This window comes from Dermochelys coriacea, chromosome 8 (assembly GCF_009764565.3).
Source record: "Dermochelys coriacea isolate rDerCor1 chromosome 8, rDerCor1.pri.v4, whole genome shotgun sequence".
Classification (NCBI taxonomy): Eukaryota; Metazoa; Chordata; order Testudines; family Dermochelyidae; genus Dermochelys; species Dermochelys coriacea.
The window spans coordinates 5,082,440-5,105,675 of NC_050075.1; the positions used below are offsets into that span (position 1 = coordinate 5,082,440).

General features: G+C 45.2%; 1 protein-coding gene across 5 annotated transcripts in view; it reads right to left on the minus strand.

The window, feature by feature from the left end:
- The window catches only part of GRIA1 (glutamate ionotropic receptor AMPA type subunit 1), a 217,983-nt gene that overhangs the window by 62,031 nt on the left and 132,716 nt on the right, over positions 1-23,236 (minus strand). For all 5 annotated transcript variants that reach the window (XR_005294422.2, XR_006283121.1, XM_043520205.1 and 2 more), the window contains 5 exons: positions 21,470-21,709; positions 19,167-19,351; positions 11,533-11,586; positions 3,037-3,198; positions 1,533-1,700 (listed from right to left, as the gene is read on the minus strand). Coding sequence is in view for 3 of the 5 variants with exons in the window: in XM_038413281.2 (XP_038269209.1) it covers positions 1,533-1,700; positions 3,037-3,198; positions 11,533-11,586; positions 19,167-19,351; positions 21,470-21,709 (809 nt within the window). In the remaining 2 variants the exon portion in view is untranslated. The remainder of the gene's footprint in view (positions 1-1,532; positions 1,701-3,036; positions 3,199-11,532; positions 11,587-19,166; positions 19,352-21,469; positions 21,710-23,236) is intronic.

The window sequence follows — 23,236 nt, forward strand, 5'->3', positions numbered from 1 at the left end:
TTAGTCTGTATCCGCAAAAAGAAAAGGAGGACTTGTGGCACCTTAGTGACTAACACGAATTTATTGGAGCATAAGCTTTCGTGAGCTACAGCTCCCTTCATCAGATGCATGCGCCTTAGGGGCTGTACATAAATTATGTAACACAGTTTTCGGTGATTTTCAAGACCCACCCACTCCTTGTAACACTTTGTTACACTGAAACAAACATGCAAAATGACCCCAAATGTATTATGTAATTTATGGACATTGCCTTAGAGCAGGGGTGGGCAAATGTTTTGGCCTGAGGGCCATATCGGAGTTGCAAAACTGTATGGAGGGCCAAGTAGGGAAGGAGGTGCCTCCCCAAACAGCCTGCCCCCACCCCCTATCTGCCCCCTCCCACTTCCTGCCCCGATTGCGCCCCCTCAGAATCCCCCACCCATCCAACCCCGCCACTCCTTGTCCCCTGACCGCCCTCTCCTGGGACTCCCGCCCTAACAGCCCCCCTGGGACCCCACCCCCTATCCACCCCCCCCACTCCCTGTCTCCTGACTGCCCCGACCCCTATCCACACCCCCACCTCCTGACAGGCCCCCTGGGACCCCTGACCCATCCATCCCCCGCACTCCTTGCCCCCTGACCGCCCCATCCTGGGACCCCACTCCCTATCCAACCCCCTGGGACCCCACCCTCTGTTCAACCCCCGACCCCCACCTACTGACAGGTCCCCTGGGACTCCCATGCCTATCCAACCACCCCCTGCTCCCTGTCCCCTGACTGCTCCCCGGAGCCCCTCACGCCCTGTCCCCTTACCATGCCGGAGCCAGCCATGCCGCCATGCTGCCTGGCAAGAGTGGTGGGCCAGAGCACTGCCAGCGTGGCAAGGCTGCGGGGGAGAGGGACAGCAGGGGAAGGGCCGGGGGCTAGCCTCCCCGGCCGGGAGCTCAGGGGCCAGGCGGGGGGCTGGGCAGGACAGTCCCCAGGGCTGTAGTTTGCCCACCTCTACCTTAGAGTACGCAGGGGTAAATACAGAATACAGCGTAATCTTCTAAGAACCAGTGTCATTCTGCTGAGAACCTAAATCTTCATAAAAAGGATAAAGCAAACTCAAAGCTTCCATCCCCAACCACATGGTCAAATAGTGATGTCTGTTTATCTTTGGCCTTGTTTTTTATAAAATGCCTATTGCCATAGCGTGAAACCGTGTGAAATATATGTGTTTCATATGGGGTTTTTTCAGCAAAAAGAGGCAACATTTTGATTGTTTTGATCAAATTTTGCTTCAAGGATTCTGGTTGTTCAAGCCCAAAACACAATATTAAATTCAAAGAAGTAATTGAACCAGAAACATGGTTTGCCAAAAGCCATTGCATCTCTCACAGCTCTGCCTGCATGCTGCAAAGAGTAGCATATCCATACTTGGCGGTTGTAGCATTTCTCTTGGTACACATTGAGTCCCTCAGAACAGTTCTCCATAGATTCTCGCTCAAGGAACTACCAAAAAGCAAAGAATGGCTTCTTTTTGCAAAGAGCCGCCCAGATTGGTTTCTAACCTGTTGCAGAGCTCTCTGGATGTCAATCCCTTGGCCCCAAGGAACAGCCGGATTTGCCAGGCAGTCCCCAGCATTCCCACGACGGGAGATATCAATCCGCTGCCTCCGCAGGCTCTGGAAAGCCTCCGCCATCACCCGAACTCCATCATAAGTAAGAGCAGAAGTGTACTAGAAAAGGAATATGGAGAGGTGTGTTGTCTGTTAGGATGAGCTGATCTTACAGACATCTGTTGGTTCTTCTCTCAGAAAAAAAATAGAGTTACCAGAAGTTCCCATCTAAAGCCTTGCATTATGGTTTCAAGACAATTTATTCTATTTTCATCCTTCCATGTAATAATTTTCTGTACTCTCCAATATCTTGTTGACCCCTGTAAATTGGTACCTTGTTTCCCAGAAGGCTTTAGACAAGAACATAATTTCCTGCTGCAGAGCTAAAATGGACTTGCTGTCTTAGCCTCCTGTTCTCCTACTTGAATGGCCTTAGAATGACTCTCTCTCCCTTCCAGAGAAAAAGTACCTCAGTCATAATGCCTGAAGAGTGCTTAGTCTTAACAGACCCATTACCCGAGTCTTTCCACTTAGATCGAACTGGCCTTCAAATAAATTGTAAAGGGCTACTTTGTGTAATGCATGAAATTTCAGGTGTACAATAATAAGTGAGCAAACCACTCATGGTAGTCATATATGGATGCCAATCCCTCCTCCCCTTTTTAAAGAATAACATGTTGATTAAAACAGAAACTATGGGGGCCAGGAAAAAAACCCTAAGGTAGTCTGTGATTATTAAGAATTAAGGCTGGAGTTCACTTTCCCATAATAACCTACTTCTCCAGTTTTTTGTAACTTTCTCAGAGAAATTCCTTTAGGGTTGAAATGCCCCTTGCTGGGTTTTTGCCCCAAAGAGTCAAAGAATATGTGTGTGTGTGTGTGTGTGTGTGTGTGTGTTTAAATGTTAGAAAAATTGTTCAGTCACTTTGGAGTTCTGTTTGTGTTAGAAATAAAATATTTAGTCCTATACTGTATATATTGATTTGACATGTTCTGCATGTGTGACAACATCTAAATGGATTTTGTTTACATGTGAGATATAATAAACAAGCCAAGGTTTAAGGAACTTAGCCAGACTTTTTATTTTTTTTTATAAAAGTGCCAAGGGATCCTTAACTTCCACCTTTAACTGGCAGAAGAATTGGGCAAATGAGACCTCAGCTGGACACATCTCACCAAAGAGAACATTTCTAAGAGCATAGCTGCTACTTCCTCGTATCACAGTGACAGATCTGGGTAGGAGATTGAGATGCTGGAAAATAGGTTGTGTTCACAAACATGTTAGGTAGCACGTTTGAATTAATATGTTTTTAAATGCGACCTTTTCCCAAGTCTACGCAACGCCAAAGTTCTGGACTGTGAACTAAACACTTGAGCTTCCAATTCAGAGATGAGAATGCTAGCAACTGAGTTCCACAGACGCTACCTAAAACAAATAGCTTTCAATACCACTTGCCTTTGGCTTCTTCCAGTCAACTCGAGGATGTTCTCTGGCATCACTGTTCTTCCACTGTTGCATGATCCTTGCTGGAACGGTGTCTGTGTAATTCACCAGCTGGAAACCAGTCACATTTGCTCCACTCTCCTTGAATTTTACCAGGTCAATGTCCATGAATCCCTAATGGAGGAGAGAAACAAAAGGAGAGGGTCAATGGGAAGGACACAGGCCTAGAGAAAATGGTTTATTTATAAATAATGGGATATCCTGTCTCTGGGTGGATAGTTCTTGGATTTCAGGAAACTTCTGTATCCGTTAATGTGTCAACAAATGTAGCCATCCTTCCATCTCTCCAAAATCCTGATTTCAAACCAAAGTTTCTCCTTGAGTTAAACTGAATGAATTTCCATTTCTGCACAGCCAAAAGAGGATGCCTGAGGTGGCTGATGACACACATTTCAATGCAGCATAGTCACAAGAGCACATTTTCATTAGAGGAAGTTGAATAATGGGGGAAAGTATTCCCAAATAATGATTCAACGAATGTGCCAAAATTTGCAGCGAGTATTGGTTGCAACAAATTATTCAGCCAGCTCTAACTTTTATGCACTCAATCAAGCATCAATGGATGGATAATTCACTTTCGAATTATGGTCTTTAAAAGAAGGAGACCAGATGGAACAATAATCTTTCAGTTGAGCAAGAGGTAAATATTCATATTTACCCTGTCACAGGAAATAGATCTGTTAAAATGACACTGTCAGGTTATAATATTTTTTGTAATTTTTATTAAGCCTCCCCCCAGTTACCTACATTTTTTTTTTTACTCTCTGAAAGATTTTAACTGAAGCCTATTTCTTTATTGGGTTCCCCCCCCCACATCCCTCACACAAGTATATGTGTGTGTGCCCATACAAATACACACACAGTTGTGGTAGAGTTGCTCATAAGGGCTGCACTGCCAATGTTGATTTGATTTGATTTTTTTAAAGAAATCCACTGAATCATTCTCTATAAAATAAAAGCAAATAAAGAACCATATGGATTTTACAGGCAATATAAGGGGAGAGGGAAGGGGGAAATAGGTCAAATCTGGGGCCTTCTAACTTTGACAATATGCCCTTTAAGACTGAATAGATGATGGACCAGATTCTGGCTCCCCAATGCTCTCTGGTGCTAACATGGAGCTGATGGGCAGATCTGAGGTGCTTGTGCTTCCTGGGTGCACATGAGTAAAAGCACCGCCCACAACCCTAGCAATTCTGCAAGGAGCATGGCTGGGTAGGGTGGGGAGGGGCTAGCGACAGAACTTGCTGCACCCCCAAAATGGAGGAGTAGGGGCTGCTGTTCAGCACGTTCCCCAATATTCTCCTCCCCTCCAGACTGTGCCAGTCTGCTTGCCTGTATTATCCGCAGGCACTTCAGCATCTGGGATTCTCCTTCCCCATCTCTCAACGGTTCTCATGCTGCTGTGACATGCAAAGCCAAAATAGAGCCCCTCCTCTGCTCACCAAAACCTGGAACATATGTGATGAAAAATGGTGCTCTCACAGTCTGATACAGAGCCAATGTAAAGACTCTCTTCAGCTTCAATGGGCTTTGGATTGGGCTCTTAAATGGAAACAATTAAAGGAACAGACTCCAAGAACAAGAGATGAGAGGCTATGTCTGACGAAGGAGAATCGTGAATGGTTTAACAGGAGCTTTAAAGACTCCTTCTCTTCTAGCTTTGTGTCAAGAAATTTAGTATCCATCTGCTGCCTCGTTTGGATTTAGAGGTACACATTCTGTATAGATGCTTTAAAAATGTTGTTTTATATTGCTCCTAAGTGCAGTGGTCTAGGTAAAAAATGTTATTTTTTGAGACACAAATTCCTCAGAATGGTAGGTTAGTACATTTCAATCCCCTTTGTCATCCCCAACACAGGGGTTTCACAAACCCAGGGCTGTGACAAATGAATAGGGAATGCAGCAGAATACTGTCTGACATCTTAATGCATGTCAGACCAAGTGGTTTGTGATACACAGAGCTCCCAGAGTTCAGAAAGAGTGTCTTAGTAGATCACCAGCTGGCTATCCCTGGCTGTAGCCAAATTACACTGTCATTTGGCTTCTGGGATATGCTCAGGGGAAAAAAAAATCCATCAAAGGAAACCCTCGACTGAAAGCTGCTCATAGCTGGGTATCATCAGCATCTCTTCAGGAACACCATAAAAGCATGAAGAAAAGTCCAAGGTTGGAGCAAGGCACCAACAGGAAGACACTATTGGTATCTGATAAATGTCTCCAAAAAAGGCAGAAAGTGGGCAGGGCATGAAATGGCTTTGCAAACTGGCTAGATGGTGGTGGCTGAAAATACTGTCCTGTCCTCTTTACATTTCCTCCTCTTCTGCCTAAATGGAGTATTGTTTATACATTATATATAAAAATAAAAAAGCAATGCAAAACCAAAACAGAAACTAAATGGGAGTTAATGGAATTTGCCCTGCAGAACAAGAATCCTCTGCAGAATCAGAGGTAGGAGTGAAAGCTTGGGAAAAGAAAAGAAAAGAAAAGAGAAGAAAAGAATTTAAGGCCTGAAAGGACCATTAGATCATCTATTCTGACCTCCTGGATAGCATGGGCCATTTAATTTCACCCAGTTACCCCTGTATTGTGGACTTGGAGTTTCCATACCTGTGCTTGAATGTCCACACTGCCTTGTACACCTGGGTTGACCCTTGGGTTTCAGAGCCTTGCTAATGTGTCTATGCTGCACTATGCAGAATTTCTGACTTGGGTCTGATGTTTGACCTTCATTCACACTGCCAAATGACAGGATTGGATCTAAGTCAGCAAGACTTAGGCTCTGACCCACCCTCCACAGCAGGAGCCTATGACACACATCCTGAGAGCTTGCTGACCCAAGTAGACTGAATTGTGGGGGGAAGGAAGGGGACTTAGGCTCAAACCTAAGTCAACGCTCAGGCTTCGCGTGTGGTGTAGACATACCTAAGTGACTTTCCCAAGGCCCTATACAGCCAGAGGCTGAACCCAGATCTCCTGAGATGCAGTTGAATGCTTTAGCCACAATACCTTCTTTCCTCTCAGTAGCATACTTTTTGCTTAAGTGAAACTTTACAAAGCAAAACAATTGTTTCCAAATTACGGTAGATCAGACAGATCCAGCTGAATTTAAAGTAGCACCTGTCATCACAAGGTGCTGGGGATTCACTCTGAAGGGAACAAGATACAGAGTATTTCAAAACGAGATATGTCTGGTGTCTTCTATTATTTTTGGGCTTGACTTCTTGGGAAAAGAAGTCTCCCCATTCTGGTCACCGTGTATTAATGAAGGGGCTATTTCTAAAGGAGGCCATCTGCACAAGTCCCTTTCCAAGATGTCTTCCAACAGAAGCTACCTTCTTCTCTTCCACACAATCATTAATGTGTCAGCTCTGATTACGATAGCAAAATATACCTGTCCTCACTGTAACATAAAGAAGAGACAGAAGGAGAAAGAGATGGACTGAAAGAAAGTGAGAGAAAGAGGGAGAAGCACCATCACATAGAAACCCTGATCTTCCAGTGTTCTCAATCTGTTTTGTCTTGGCCCTCTGCTGCAAAGCAGGCTTGAACATGGTTGGGATCCATCCCCCTGAGGATTACCTCAAAAAGGGAATTTTTGAGCAGTATGCAGGAACTGTAGCGGTTCCTATGCCACCTCCCTGCCAGCTTTCTGCACTGAAGAGAGATGGGGGCCTGGCTGGGGAGTTCCTACACTTCAATGATCCCTGAATGGTGGAATCGTGGCATAATGCAGAGCAGCCTTTAGGGGGCTCTACATTGTAGAAACAGACTAGCCTGCCACACACATTTGCACTAGTCCCATCCTGAGCTGTGCTGGCTGCAAGAAGGCCAGGGTCTAGCAACAGAGGAAGAGGAGCATTTTGTTTCTGGAAGAAACTGGAGTCTGAGTGCAAAAGAAAATTGCTGACCAGAGATGTCAAATGAGTCCTTTACTCTTCTCACTGCAAAGAATGTAGATTTTGTTACAGTCATGACCAGAATAATCCATAATCTCTGGATCTATTCCACCCTCAAAGCACTGCAAGTTTGAGGGGAACTACGCTGCAAAAATTAACACATTAGAAACAATTAATATATGTAGTCATATTAACAACAATTTGAATCACACATGATGGTGAGCTTTTATTGGCCCATGTTTCTCCTGGTAAGCCGTGGTAAGATTGCTCCTCATGAAGGAATTATGCAGAGATTCTTAAATGAGCATGAATAAAACCTCCATAGTATATCCTAGCAGCATGTATTAAGTGGTATATATCAAATAACATAAAAGCTATCTTAGAATGTATAGAGTCTTTAGACACCTCATTGATAAACATATTGTCTTTCTTCTGTAAAGCAAAGCTGCCTCATAAGTTCAGCTGTACAGACCTCTCGGGGAGAGGAAACATCTAACTGACATGAAAGCTTATGCTCAAATAAATTTGTTAGTCTCTAAGGTGCCACAAGTCCTTCTTTTCTTTTTGCGAATACAGACTAACATGGCTGCTACTCTGAAACCTGACAATTTTAGAAACTTAAAGATAGCCCCAAATACCTCTCTCCAACATAATAACATAGTGTTCACAAGGCATGTAATCCTGGAAACTTTATCAGGACCAGAAGCCATTGCTGTAAATACCCCACTGGAAATCTGCCAAGACATTGGACTTTAAACCTGTTACTGGTATGGTCTGAATAGAGAGGATCCTGCATCTCCGACCAGTAACAATTTGGGGAGAAGGAAGGGTTAAATTAAAAAGGAATCTTGCTGAAGCTGCTCAGAGGTTTAGAATGTTAGAATTTTAGATCCATGTGAGATGAATTAGTGGGGCAGCCAAAGGTGTATGATAAACGCAGTTTAGCATATTCTCCATATGTTCTTATACCACACTTATCACCATAGGGGCTGAGCACCTGAATCTTATAACATGGACATCATCACACTACCACAACCACACATATAGCCATTTTGCATATCATGCAGCCTTCTGGAGAGCGGATCTCAGCCTGTATATTGAAATCTGTGTTCTCTAGTGCCACACTGATATACGCTGATGCAACAACGTGGGAAAAATTCTTATCTTTGCTAAGCTAGAGAAACTGACTTGTTTTTCGCCTTCACTGCCACCCTGGAATACTCTGTCCCACACACTCACCTAACCATTTCCAAGCCAGGGCATTTTCTAATGAAAGAATCTGGGCTGATGCTCACAAAAGAAAGAACACTTTACGTGGCAGCAAGCCTTAATGTTTTACCTTTGAGATAGGTCACATGAGTGTCACTTATTTTTAGACAAAAGGTTCTTCTCTGCCTGACAGAGACCTAATGTTCTGCCATTACTGTCAGTGGCCAAGTTAAATCCCTTGGATAAGACATGGAGAAACATGAATCCAAGGTTACGCAAAATGTTAGCAATGTCAAAAGAAATGAATCCCAGGGGTTTCTAAGCTTACTTCTCTGATACTATTGGCTATGCTCCTCTCCGTGACTTGATAGGCTGATGCTTTTAAAGACAAAGACCAGAACTTAACAAATAAGGCCCACAAAAACAAACAGTTCCTCTATTTCCCAAGCATTCCTGATCTCTAAAAAGAAGAAAACACAGAATACTTTGTACCGGCAAACCTGACTCAGCACAGGAGCAGCTCCTCAGCTGCTGTAAGCCAGTTAGCCTAGCTCCAGGAGCTATGCCGATTTAAACCAGGTGAGGATCACGTTTTCGCGGATTCGCTCAGATGCAGAATAGTTTCATTTTATTTGCGAACACAAAGAGGCAATTATCTCAAATGGAAAACAGCCATTTTTCTGGGGGGAAAAAGCTATTTCTGCAATGAAAATACCCATTTTCCTGCGCCAATGCTTGTAAAATTAAACTCAGTATTTTTGGTGCAGCTTTACTGACAACTAGAGCTGGGCACACTACTATTGATTCATTGAAGTGAGCTCTTTCCCCTGTTCATCACTTGGCTGATGCCCCACAGTTTGGGGACCACTACCCTAAAAGAATGTGGCTGAACAGCAAAGCTGTTTGTTACTACCTTTCAGCCTCAGGAGCCATGTGCTAGGATCCAGGAGCGCACACTATGTGTGACACATACAGCCACGGTGGACATGCTCCGGAAAAGCTTAGTCAATCTGCAGGCTGGATGGAAAACAAAGCCTGGGAAGCCTTTTTCTCATCATAAATTATTTATGGTCCATGCTGGCTGAGTAGGAAGCCTGCTCATAGCCAGTTCCAATCCCTCGGCCCTTATGCACGGATTAAGAAAACAAACTGCATATAGTAGAAGATTCTGCCATCTGCCTAGAGAGTGTGTGACAGATACATAGCTCAACAGTGAGAGGGAACGGGAAGTTTTTTCTGTCTTAGGTACTTATATAATCCCTGTGACAGGTGGCTGGTCCTGGTCCTTGTAACGACAGCAGGTCTGGCGCCCCTATGCCAGAGCAGGTGCTCCCAGCTGGGCCAATTAAAAGGACAGGGATACACCTGGGCTGTAAAGGGTCACAGGGAGTCTTAGTGAGAAGAAGAGAGCTGGAAGGGAACAGGACTGCATGTGAGATGGCACTGGCTGAGGGAGAGTGCCAGGGAGAAGCAAGAGCAGGATTGCCAGAGTTCCCTGGGAAAGCCTGAGATGTGAAGGGTGAGCTGAGGACCTGGTTTGTTTATTTGTGAAGTTAGACAATAAAACTGCCTTAGAGAGACTATGGGTCTGGCTGTGAGTCATTTGACAGCTGGCAAGAATCTCTATCTTACCACAACCCCCATTACAGCACCCTAGTGCCTCCGCCTTTCATGTATTTAGCCTCACCCTTGTGAGGAAGGGAAATGCTGATGTGGTTCTAGTCCCTGTTCTGCCACTGGATTATTGGGTGGTCTTGGACAAGTCATGTTGCAGCTCAGTGCATCAGTTTCCCCACCTGCAAAATGGGTATAATGCTACTGACCTCACTTGTAAAGCCCTTGGATATTTACTGATGCAAAGTGCTAGGTAAGAGCTAGGTGTTGTTTTATTCACCATCCCCATTTGACCACACACACGTAAGCAGCCTGAATAACGTTATTCCAGGTAAGCTCTTTTGTAAGTGTATGCAGGATTGGGACCTAACCAATTTAAAAGAATAATAAAAAAAATCAAATACTGCATAAAAGCTGCAGTTAGTTGCATCTCTAAAACTTGCATCCTTCCTCCAGCGGAACATTAGCATTTTAACTCTAATTATATTGTCTCCACTGAGTGCAGGGTCAGTACTGGGCCAGAATGGGGTAATTATGTGTCCGTTTTTGTCTTGTAAATTATAGTATTACTTTGGGACTGAAAAAAAGGTGTTTAATTGATAGTTTAAAGTTTAATTATCAAAGGCCTGATGGTACCTTTTCACAGAAGGAGATGCAGGGGAACAAAAACTACTGTAAACACAGCACAAGCTCGCTCGCCTGGCTGAGCCAGGAACCCCCTGCTCCCTTCAGAGGAGATGGGATGTGGCCTGCAATTTGGAGGCGTCGGGGGTCTTGGGAAAGCACAGATCCAAAGGCTACCTTCAGGGGTGGTCTTTTCCTCCAGGATCATCCTCCTTGCTCTCGGAGGTATAAGCAGCAAAGCAGAGTTAATACTCTTCTAACACCACTAGTTCTGGTGTGGCACTACTCTAGTTTCCTTGTGGATGTGGGGTTAGTGGCAGCTCCCCTCCTGCCACGTCACCTCCTCCCATGCCCACAGAGCCGCGATGATAGGATATGTGCAAAGAAGGGCTTTGGCAAACTCTCAGAGAGCTGGCAACTTACGGCACAGCTGCTGTAACTTTGTCACCATCCACTGTATCCCCGTCTCTGTTCTCCACCTCAAGAGGGGAGAAACCAGCCCCAGGTCCTCTCTTTGAACACCTGACAGGCCTTCCATAGGAAGGTTTTTGACACTGAGTACATAACAGTTTCATAGCTATAGGTTATTGGAAGAATAAAGGGATCTCAGCATGTTGCCATTAACAACAGGGGCTCAGAAGGCTCCTGGGATTGCTAATTGGATCCAGAACTCGTCACCTCTGGGACACAAATTCAAATGCAGTTCAGGCTGGTAGAGAATGAAAGTCATTTCCGTGAGCTGACAGACACTCCTAGGACTAGATGAAACAGGTTGGGAGATCTGAATCCAGAAACCAGCTACCCAGGACACAAAAAATATTACCACAGAATTGGCATTAATTATCACCTAGTGGCAGCTTGGAAGAGAGGTCAAAGAATGAATGAGTCTGGAGACAAAACAAACTTCTCACCCCTGGAGATAGTCTCACCACATCATGGCTGATACGCTGTGGGAGGGACGCTCATATTTTTGGTACCCGTACAGTGGAGAAATAAAGGTATTCGGTCTCTATGACCATTAAAGCTGGATCTTTTCACAGGCACAATATACCAAGCAGAAAACCCACAAAAGAGGCAATAAGAAATACAATATCCAACTCACCAAATTTGCTAGAATGTAGTGGTATCCTATTCCATTTTTTTCAAGCTTGATAATCTGTAATGTTAGAAATGTTTCATTTAGCACATCGTTTATGCTAACAAATAAAGAGAGCATGGTTTAGATGGTTACCACCTGCTCTGTAATCTCCCCGCACCTTCTCAGTTATGCTTTAAATAAGACAGTTGGTGTGAGAACAGAGTACCAGTAAAAGGTAGAAGAGCAAAGCATTCCTAAGTGGTATTAAAGTGCTGTGAAATCAGCATCTGCAAGTATGAAATGAGGCAAAACAAGTTCATCCACCATATCCCACAAGCAGGGAGAGCAAAGTATCTGAGTCTAGAAACATCATGTGGATTCAGGAGGTGAGACATAGTTGGTTACCATCATCTATAGGAATATAGGGGTCCCCATAGGGAACCTATTGTTCTATGAATGCCAGAAAAACACCAAATGTTACTTTCAAAATATTTGTGATGTTGTACACTTCAAACCACCCATATGTTGCCGGATTCAGACCACACCAAATTTAGTGCAACTCGGATTTAAGTACTGTGGGCCTGATCCTCTAGTACACTGGGGCTGTTGCAGGCCACTTGTCCAGTGCAAAGCTGCCCAGAGTCAAGCAATCAGTCAATGGAAAATCCCTTTAGTCAAGTGTGTGTGTGTGTGTGTTGAGATGATATATACATAGACTCATAGACTTTAAGGTCAGAAGGGACCATTATGATAATCTAGTCTGACCTCCTGCACAATGCAGGCCAGAGAATCTCACCCACCCACTCCTGCAATAAACCTCTCACTATATCTGAGCTATTGAAGTCCTCAAATCATGGTTTAAAGACTTGAAGGTGCAGAGAATCCTCCAGCAAGTGACCCGTGCCCCACGCAGGGGAAGGTGAATATATACATGGTGCCGCTATAAAGATATCTAGAGCTCTTCACAGCCTCTCTCCCCTGATTCTTGGGACATCTGGGCTCAGTCTGTTTCAATACTTCTTAATTGATATAATTGTTTAAAGGCCCATAATGTTTTCGGGTTTCCTTGTCAGCAGAAATTTTTCTGTTGCCTTCATTGCTAGCAAATGGGCCCTGCTTAATGGCTGATTTTTTAGCTGCTCCATTTCTCATCATTTTTGCTTGGTCTGTGGATTCCCATTAGTAGAGTTCAGTTCTTAGCATGATTCTAAAGCCAGAGATCACATCGCTATATAATCCAAACCATCTCCAGAAAAAGCCCAGTTAGTAAAAAACAAACACCAGGCCCCAAGAGTTGCCAATTACAGAGGGGAACCATGTGCTGTTTGGACCAGGCATTTTAGCAGGCAAAACAACACCTCACTTCCATGGTGCTGTGAACCGATTGTGAATTACCAGCAGAACTATCAGTGCTCAGGTGTCCATATGCAAGAATGTTAAACGAAACCAGATAAAGATCCCTGCTGTTATAATTGTCATCAAATGCATTTGTAATTATTGAACACTTGTTCCTGTGCAACTGATTCATCTGCCTTAGCCTTTCATAGCAGAAGTGCTCTTGTATAACATTAAAACTTGCCAGACTCCCTATGCTGATATCCCTGCCTCAATTAGCACTGCTGGAGAATACATTTGTTAACACTTTTTGATACAAATAAGTTAGCCTCCACCACCTTTCACGTGGCACAGTTCTCCTGTGGGAGATCATTAAATATGACTGAAGAAGATGAGTCTGAACTGTTATAGGTCAGAGTAATCCCTCAGAGAAAGCAGATTTCTTCTACGCACATGCATGCTCAGAGTCGTAGGATTTGTGATTCAGGGGCTAGATTTGGAGAACAAAACCAGAATGCTGTGCCCCCTTCTACTTAGTCAATTGAGACACACCTGTGCAGTAAGTTCCCCTCTTCCACGGATGTACCTGGAAACCATGACAGGGATAAGCAGTGTTTAATATGTGGAAAGGTTTGCCAGAGCTGAGACCCGGCACTGCTGGCTCGGCAGCTCATTGCCCCGTTACCTTCAGCTTGCTGCATCAGTTATGAAAATAAAAATAACTGCTTGAGCCCTGATACCTTTTTCATTACAAATTAAGCTTGGGGTATACGGTGGGACCAGGAGCTATGATTTCATGCCCCAGTGTCCCCCGACTATTAAATAGGAGAATAGAGGATGTTGGTTCCTTGCACCAAAACCGCCCCTATGTTATTTTATTAGGTGTCAGAGTCAATTAATTGGAGAGGGATACCAGCTTTCACAGAGCTGTGAACCTACCGACTCATACACACAAATTATGCATCTTGCCTCTTGTGTTTTACACAGTTATTTGCTATCTTAATTTATTTTAAAGTGCTTGCTCAGTTCTAATGCTTTTAGACTGGGGTGGCAAGCTGAGGTTATAATAGCATTTATCACTTAGTCTGAACATGGAAAGAGGCAGCGTCGGGCTGCATGCTGATAGCTCACTTGGGCCATCCAGTTTCGATTACCCACTTCTTAATGGGCAGAGTTTGACGTCTGTTAGAAAGAAATTCTCTCTGAGAGTGATACAGCAGAGAGGAGAAGTTTTCAGTTACTCATTTTAATGAGCATCAGGAAAGAAATGACATAGCGCTTTGATGGAATGCAAACACTTATTTATCCCATTAAGACAACACAGTATGGCCCAGTGGATATCCTGCCACCAGCCAGCAGGGCTGGCTCATAAAAGATGGTTACTTCAGCATAGATAAATCATGCCCTGCAACAGACATGGGTGAGAGAAAAATCAGGTTGGTTTCTCACATGCCTTTAACCCTTGAGTGAAGATTTCTTTTAGAACTGAGCTCTTAAGAACTCAGCCACAGTGACATGAAAGTCAGTAGCAATGATGTGTGCTGTGTCTATGAGAAAGAGAGCAAGCGTGTGAGTGTGAGACAGAGACTGATGTTCGAGGGATGTCCTCTGCTCTCTATTCAAGAGGGACCAAAAATTCACAGCCACCAAAAAAGAGTAACAGGATGGTGTGTGTATGGGGAGGGGGGGAGGAATGTGCTGAAATATCAGAGAGAGGCTAAGGTGGATGTCTGAACACCTTAACGCACAAAGAGAGCGAGACAGAAAGTGCAGACATCTGTAAATAGGACTTGCTGGGGCAGTGAGCGAATAGACTAGCTGTTGACCTCCAATGACCTGCGTTCAAGTCGGAGCTGAAGTCTCCCTGGTACATTTGCATGTCGTGGAACACCCACTAACTAGCAGGCCCTGCTGAGGCTGGAATAGTTGGGGTATTTCAGGTCTTGTTTAAAATGCATTAGCAGAGCTCTCCATGGGCTCAGGATTAGAATAGCCAGAGGCACTGCTGGTAAAGATGGAATTGAGTGACAAAAGCCTACTCACCACCCACCTTACTATGATAGGTCCTGTCCTGTTTTCATGAGCACAAAGACCCTATGCTGTGAGGATGCTCTGTCCAGTTGGGTCATATTTCCCAGAGCTCAGTTCCCAGTTAGCCACCAAACTAAGTAGATAGATTTCTAAAAGAGCTCAGCATGCTGGGTGTTGAGCACTGGCCCTAAAGCCACGTCTCACCAAGAACAAACTGTCATTTCTATTTGGAAATTTACATTTTTTTTATTACAAAGGGCACTTCTGAACCTCCTGCCACTGGTGGCCATTTTAGTGGCCAACAACATCATTTAAGGGACAAGGGAGCTTGGGTTAAGAGACGAGAAGCCAGAGTGCAAGACACTGGAGGTGGGGGACAGAAATTTGTCAGTGAAAAGTTCTGTAGTTTTCTTTTGTACCTACCAAAGTTCACATTTTGGGGCATTTCATGAAATTGAGGGCAATGCATAAAAACAAATGAAAATTACAATTTTCAGTTTCAATGTGAACATTTTTCTTCACCCAAATGAAACTGTGAATTTACAAATGCAAACCTTAAAAAATCTTGAGGTTTCTCACTATAAAATAGGGCCATTTTAAAGTAAACACACATTACATTTTGGGTGGTTTGTTTTCAAAGATGGGTCCATTTTACAAAATAGAAATAAATATGTAAAATCCACAGGCTTTTAAATTTTGTTGTAAATAGTTTGCTCAACCCTAATTATACAAAAGTTTCCTTCTTGCTTCAATATCTGATATGGTTTAAAATCAAAGAAGATTTTTTCTGTGAAACATGAAGACAATGTTTAAGTAGAGAAGCTCTTCAATAAACCAGCATTGAAAGAGAAAGCAAAGAGGTTTTGTTGAACACACTGCAAGAAATGCCCAGACAAGCCATCATTATTGCTGAAAAGCAGATAAATACTGTAAGAAGTAAACTCGGCAAAGAAGGAAAGATGTAATTGTACTGTTTAAGTGTGTGTCAGATACTCAGGGAAGGTTGGGTCTTATATGGCTTTCACCAGATTTTCATTGTTTAGGACATGTCAAGAAACGCTAGTCTGCTCTGTGGCTAAAGAAAGGACTTTACTCTCCAGAACAGTTAACCTGGCCCCTCTCATGAGCACTAACCTCATGTAGGGGCAAATCCTACTCTATTATTATTTATGATGTTGTAGCACCTAGCAGCCTCAGTCAAGAATTGGGACCCCGTTGGCCTAGTCTGAACACCCAGCAAATGAAAAGACAACCCTTGCTCCAGGTAACTTACAGTCTAAATAAGAGGCAAGAGAAAATGACAGGTGGGTACCACAAACAGAGGGGGAAAGCACAAGATAACAGAGAGACAATTACAATAAGCATGGTAAGCAGTGGACAACACACCAGCTGTCTAGGCATTGTCAAATGTTTCCTATGCACCATGCAGAGGTGTGGAAGGCCCTAGCGGTAGCTCTGGGGGAAGGAGTTGGGGCTGGATTTGAGGAAACTGAACAGATAGATGAAGGAGAAGTCCTTGGGCATCATTCTGGAGGTGGGGTTTGAGGACTGGAGGCAGGGCAGTGGAAGGAGAGATGGACCAGGGGGTTCCCAGCTCTGATTCACAGATCCATCCCATTCCCATTTCTGAATCCAGAGGAATAAAGAGAAGAATGAAGAGACTAAAAAAGTGATAATGTCTGTGCACCAAGACCTGAAGAGTCAGAGGGCTGCACAGAACCACCTCTCTGGGGGTGAGACAGTTGGTGTATTGGGCTCTGCAAAGGAGTCAGACAATTAACTGCAGGAAAAAAATTGTGGAGCAACACAGCTGACTCAGCAGCTCCAGAGAAATCCTAGGTTTCCTCTAGCTCTACAGTTTCTTCTGTATAATAAAGGCGAGAGTGTCCTGGGCTCAGTGGACCCATCCTGCTGTGATTCACACTCCCTTTATAAAAAGAAAAGGAGTACCCGTGGCACCTTAGAGACTAACAAATTTATTAGAGCATAAGCTTTCGTGAGCTACAGCTCACTTCATCGGATGCATTTGGTGGAAAAAACAGAGGAGAGATTTATATACACACACACAGAGAACATGAAACAATGGGTTTATCATACACACTGTAAGGAGAGTGATCACTTAAGATAAGCCATCACCAGCAGCAGGGGGGGGAAAGGAGGAAAACCTTTCATGGTGACAAGCAAGGTAGGCTACTTCCAGCAGTTAACAAGAATATCAGAGGAACAGTGGGGGGTGGGGTGGGAGGGAGAAATACCATGGGGAAATAGTTTTACTTTGTGTAATGACTCATCCATTCCCAGTCTCTATTCAAGCCTAAGTTAATTGTATCCAAATTGCAAATTAATTCCAATTCAGCAGTCCCTCGTTGGAGTCTGTTTTTGAAGCTTTTTTGTTGAAGTATAGCCACTCTTAGGTCTGTGATCGAGTGACCAGAGAGATTGAAGTGTTCTCCAACTGGTTTTTGAATGTTATAATTCTTGACGTCTGATTTGTGTCCATTCATTCTTTTGCGTAGAGACTGTCCAGTTTGGCCAATGTACATGGCAGAGGGACATTGCTGGCACATGATGGCATATATCACATTGGTAGATGCGCAGGTGAACGAGCCTCTGATTGTGTGGCTGATGTGATTAGGCCCTATGATGGTATCCCCTGAATAGATATGTGGACAGAGTTGGCAACGGGCTTTGTTGCAAGGATAGGTTCCTGGGTTAGTGGTTCTGTTGTGTGGTGTGTGGTTGCTGGTGAGTATTTGCTTCAGATTGGGGGGCTGTCTGTAAGCAAGGACTGGTCTGTCTCCCAAGATCTGTGAGAGTGATGGGTCGTCCTTCAGGATAGGTTGTAGATCCTTGATGATGCGTTGGAGAGGTTTTAGTTGGGGGCTGAAGGTGATGGCTAGTGGCGTTCTGTTGTTTTCTTTGTTGGGCCTGTCCTGTAGTAGGTGACTTCTGGGTACTCTTCTGGCTCTGTCAATCTGTTTCTTCACTTCAGCAGGTGGGTATTGTAGTTGTAGGAATGCATGATAGAGATCTTGTAGGTGTTTGTCTCTGTCTGAGGGGTGGGAGCAAATGCGGTTATATCGTGGCGCTTGGCTGTAGACAATGGATCGAGTGGTATGATCTGGATGAAAGCTAGAGGCATGTAGGTAGGAATAGCGGTCAGTAGGTTTCCGATATAGGGTGGTGTTTATGTGACCATCGCTTATTAGCACCGTAGTGTCCAGGAAGTGAAGGACGACCCATCACTCTCACAGATCTTGGGAGACAGACCAGTCCTTGCTTACAGACAGCCCCCCAATCTGAAGCAAATACTCACCAGCAACCACACACCACACAACAGAACCACTAACCCAGGAACCTATCCTTGCAACAAAGCCCGTTGCCAACTCTGTCCACATATCTATTCAGGGGATACCATCATAGGGCCTAATCACATCAGCCACACTATCAGAGGCTCGTTCACCTGCGCATCTACCAATGTGATATATGCCATCATGTGCCAGCAATGTCCCTCTGCCATGTACATTGGCCAAACTGGACAGTCTCTACGTAAAAGAATGAATGGACACAAATCAGACGTCAAGAATTATAACATTCAAAAACCAGTTGGAGAACACTTCAATCTCTCTGGTCACTCGATCACAGACCTAAGAGTGGCTATACTTCAACAAAAAAGCTTCAAAAACAGACTCCAACGAGAGACTGCTGAATTGGAATTAATTTGCAAACTGGATACAATTAACTTAGGCTTGAATAGAGACTGGGAATGGATGAGTCATTACACAAAGTAAAACTATTTCCCCATGGTATTTCTCCCTCCCACCCCACCCCCCACTGTTCCTCTGATATTCTTGTTAACTGCTGGAATTAGCCTACCTTGCTTGACACCATGAAAGGTTTTCCTCCTTTCCCCCCCCTGCTGCTGGTGATGGCTTATCTTAAGTGATCACTCTCCTTACAGTGTGTATGATAAACCCATTGTTTCATGTTCTCTGTGTGTGTGTATATAAATCTCTCCTCTGCTTTTTCCACCAAATGCATCCGATGAAGTGAGCTGTAGCTCACGAAAGCTTATGCTCTAATAAATTTGTTAGTCTCTAAGGTGCCACGGGTACTCCTTTTCTTTTTGCGAATACAGACTAACACGGCTGCTACTCTGAAACTCCCTTTATAAGTGCCCTCCTGCAGTGCACCATGGATAAAGGGAACAGGGAAGAGAACTTATCCAGGAAAAACAACGAGGCCCTGAACACAGGCAAGTCCCCTCCCGGAGAGCCTGTTGCCAGCACAACCTTGCCCAGGATGGCGTTCAGCCGCTCCGTCTCGCAGTCCACCACCACCAGCCGTTCCTTTTTCTTCTCCAGCTCCTGGAAGAGCATCCTGTAGCCCTCTTCTGTTGTTGTCAGGATATTGACAGCTGTCACCTGCCAGTTCTTCTCGGCAGCTGTGTCCAGCACTTTTTGTAGGACTGACAAGCCTGGAGAAAAGAGGGGAACAGTGAGGGAGTCAGGATTTAGTTCTTGTGTGTTAGCCTTTTCTTTTTTTCCTTCTCCTGGCCTGTGCGGGAGCCTGTAGTCTTGGGTCATGCAGCATCATGAGACCCCAGCAAAACTCCAGCAAGCTTTTAAAACTCAAGCATCCTACCCAAGCCGAACTATATTATAGTGACTTCTTCTGTGCCTTCTTTCTGACTATTGCAGAACAACAAGATATTATATCCGTATTTCACATTTATAAGCCACGCCACTCAGAATAGCCCTCCTCCATCTGTGGCAGTGTGGTCTGGTAGATAAGGCACTGAACTGGGACTCAGACTTGGGTTCTAATCCTGGCTGTGCCACTAACCTACTATTTGACCTTGGGCAAGTGGTTTCACTTGTGTGCCACTCTTTCCAGTCTCACCCCTTATCGGTTTAGACTGTAAGTGCTTGGGGTCAGAGACTGTCTCTCTATGTGTTTGTACACACAGTGGGGGCCTGATCTCAGTCTGGGACTCCAGGCACTGCTATAATTCAGGTTTCCACCTGTCCCAATTACCCCTTTTTTGAGTTAACTGGGAAGTCAGTCAGGGTACTCAGCCCACACAGCCAGCTGTCAAGTTTTTTGGGCTCAGGATTACCCTGTATGTCCCAGGTTTTGTACCTCAGAGGTGGCACTCCTGACTGTAATTTAAATAATGATAATAAACTTCTGCACTTCCAGTGTCAAACAAAGGTGGCGCTATGGTGACACCTGTCAGGGCACTCAGATCTGCAGCATGCCTGCTGCACCGAGGGGAGGAAGAGCCTGTTGTCAAGAGCAGAGGACCCCATTTGCAGTGCACACTGGGTCCTACAAAATCCAGATGCTACGCTATGTACTCCTGAGTGCCACCTACTGGCATTTGATCTATTAACTAACTATTTACATATGCACAGAGCACTCCTCTAATGGGTGCCAGGGCATGATAGACGGAAACAGTGGATTCCAGTTTGTTTGCACAACCTCCTAGGTGATATGTAACACAGAAATAATAATCTCATTTACAGATGAACATAGGCAGTAAGTCAGAGATTTGGTCACCCTCTAAATGAGATGTACTTATTTAGCGTATTAAGGGTAACAGCAACAAATAAATACATTACACCCCTGCACTGGAATGCTTTACAAACATCAGTCATTTAAGGGCTCACTTGTGTGTTATATGCACAGCCCCGCATTGGAAATGTGTGTAGTTAACACCGGTGTGAAGGACAGAGGTGTGTACCTGCTGCTGCACTCCTCTGGGAGCTAAACACACATACCCTACTCCCAAACCCCGCTGGCATGGGCAGGCATGGCCCTGCCTCTATCCTTTGTCTCTTGCGGCAGCATGCCCTGCCCAGGGCCTCTCAGGGGAGCGGTTCCTGCTCTCCCCTGCCAGAGGGCACAGACTACACTGTGAAAAGCCCTTGTGTACATGCTCCTGCGTAAGGCCCCACCAAGTCTAAGCCTCACAACACTCCTGTAGTTTCGTAGCCATCTGAGAGATGAGGAAACAGAGACAGAGCAGGTAGGGCACTTGCCCAACATCAGACATGGAGTTTATGACAGATCTGAGTAGAGAACTCAGTCACCATGTTTTAACCAACAGATCCCACTTCCTTCTATGCATTTATTTACCAGCAGAGCAATGATATCATTTGTTCCTGTTTTGGAAAAAAGGGTTACTAACAGCAAATTTAGTATCTAGATAATTGGTTACTAGAAGCTCAATGAGTCTCGTTAGTAATTGACCGGTGTTCACTTAATGCAGGGAGCTCAGAGAGTTTTCCAAACTATCCCAGCTGCGCACTCAAATTTCATGCTTGTGTGTGCAAACGGGCATTTGACATGCAGTTGCCCATTGTGCCCTAAGTGCCAATTGCACATATGCACAAATGGGGGGTTCCCACAGGCATCAGGTTAGGCAGACGGCTTGAAAACAGGATCCTGAGTAATCACTTTATTAAATCTAAATCATTGCCCGATTTGACATACAAACCACTTATGCTTGGGCTATTCTCCCGAGGGAGGAGTCGTCCGTTCTGCCCGGGGTGACAAACAGACATGCTCCGCCCAGTCACTCGCCACTCACCCCGGTCAGCATCGTAAATGTACACAAACTTCTGCCAGCTGTAGTGTTCGATGATGTTGATGAGGGCATCCTGAAGCTCTGGGCGCAGCTGGAGGACGAACTGGTTGGAGGTGTCGACGGGGAAGCTGGGTGTTATGAAGCAGACATGGAGTGCCCCGCAGAAGGATGTGAGCATGTTGACCGTCTTCCTGTCGTAAAACCCAAAGATGGCATAGACGCCCTTGGAGAACTGCGAGCAGACTGGAAGGGGGAGAAAGAGATGGTTAGGGGAGCTAGGCAAAGAAGCCCAATTTCTGAGGCAAGCCTCTGTTACTCTGGGCTATTCATCCCTCTGTCTGGGAACATAAACTGATATAGGCATTCTGCGCTGCATTCAGTTAGGGAGCCAGGAGGTGGGGGATGCCCTGCCCTTTAACTCCACATGCCTTCTCTAGCTCTGAACTCATCTTAGATGGCACTGCGAGAGAGAACTTGTCTGCTGCTCTCCCGCCGCTCCCTTGCAGACACTGCTCACGCTAGGATGGAACTTCAGGGATGGAACTCAGGAATTGCTGGCTCCCTAGCACTGAGCAAAGGGCAGTCTCTGCCACATGAGAATTGGGGCTTACAACTGCTGTAGAAGGTGACATAGCCACACAGATGAAGGTGGGTCATTCCATCCAGTAGAGAGCATTGGCACCCTAACTGGTACAATCTGTACTCCCCATCCCCAAGTCCAGCAAAGCTTGTCAAAGAGCATTGAAGAGTTCAGACCCTGCACTTTGGCAACTGACTATAATGTACCTTTGGCCATCACAAACAATATATGGTTACAATATGCACACACACAGCATAGATGATATAGGGTAATGCTGAATTGCATTACACTGTGCATAGGTGTGTCAAACACACTGAGCCAAGGCTAGGTTTATAACCCTTTATGTCCATCTACGGGGGCTGTGCTGCTATTGGCCCCACATTAGGAAAATCACTGTTGGCATAGTTAGACGCTCACAGTGGCCAACAGCGGCTCTGTATTCAAGTCTGGCGCTGGCCCAGAAGGAAATGGGAAGTGCATGAAAACGAACTCCCTATGCCCAGGACAACCACGGATCGGGACCCTTTCATCTCCCTACAGAGGCTAGTGTAGGTCTTGGCCTGGAATATGGGCTCACTGCCCCTTGGGAGCTGCCTGCAATTGTGTGTGTGTTAGGGGGAGACAGAGAAGTTCAGGGACCATGGAGGATCAGCTAGAGCCCCCCCAAACAAGGTAGCTTTTGAGTGGAGGGCTTCAGAGGCTGTGCTCTCCTTTCCCCAAATGACAGTTTTCCTTTTCTAGCCGAGGAGCCCCCCCACCCCTGCTCTTCCTTGGGGATGGTGGCTGAGAAACAACTTGCTGGCTAAGACGCCTTGTGGGGGTGCCGAGACTGCTCAGCCCTGTGGTGGCATCCTCAGCTTAGCTGCCTGTTCAAGGATGTCGGGGGCGGCACTGCCTCCTTCCAGCCCAACTCCTCAGCAAGCCCCCTGCCACGCCTGGGGGGAGGCGGGGGAGTCATAGGCTACTTCTGTGGAGAGGGATGCTGCTGAGAGGGGCTTCTCACTAAGGAGCTGGCTGGTTCTCATGGACACCGCATCCGGCCAGGCCACAAAGCCACGAGGGCAGAGTTCAGCCCACGGACATTGCTTTAAGTTATTGCAAACTGGCCTGTTTTCAGTGTCTGCTACACACCTCAACCCCACTTCACGCTCCAAGCAGTCAGGGGGCCCTCGGGTTCCTAGTATCTTTTG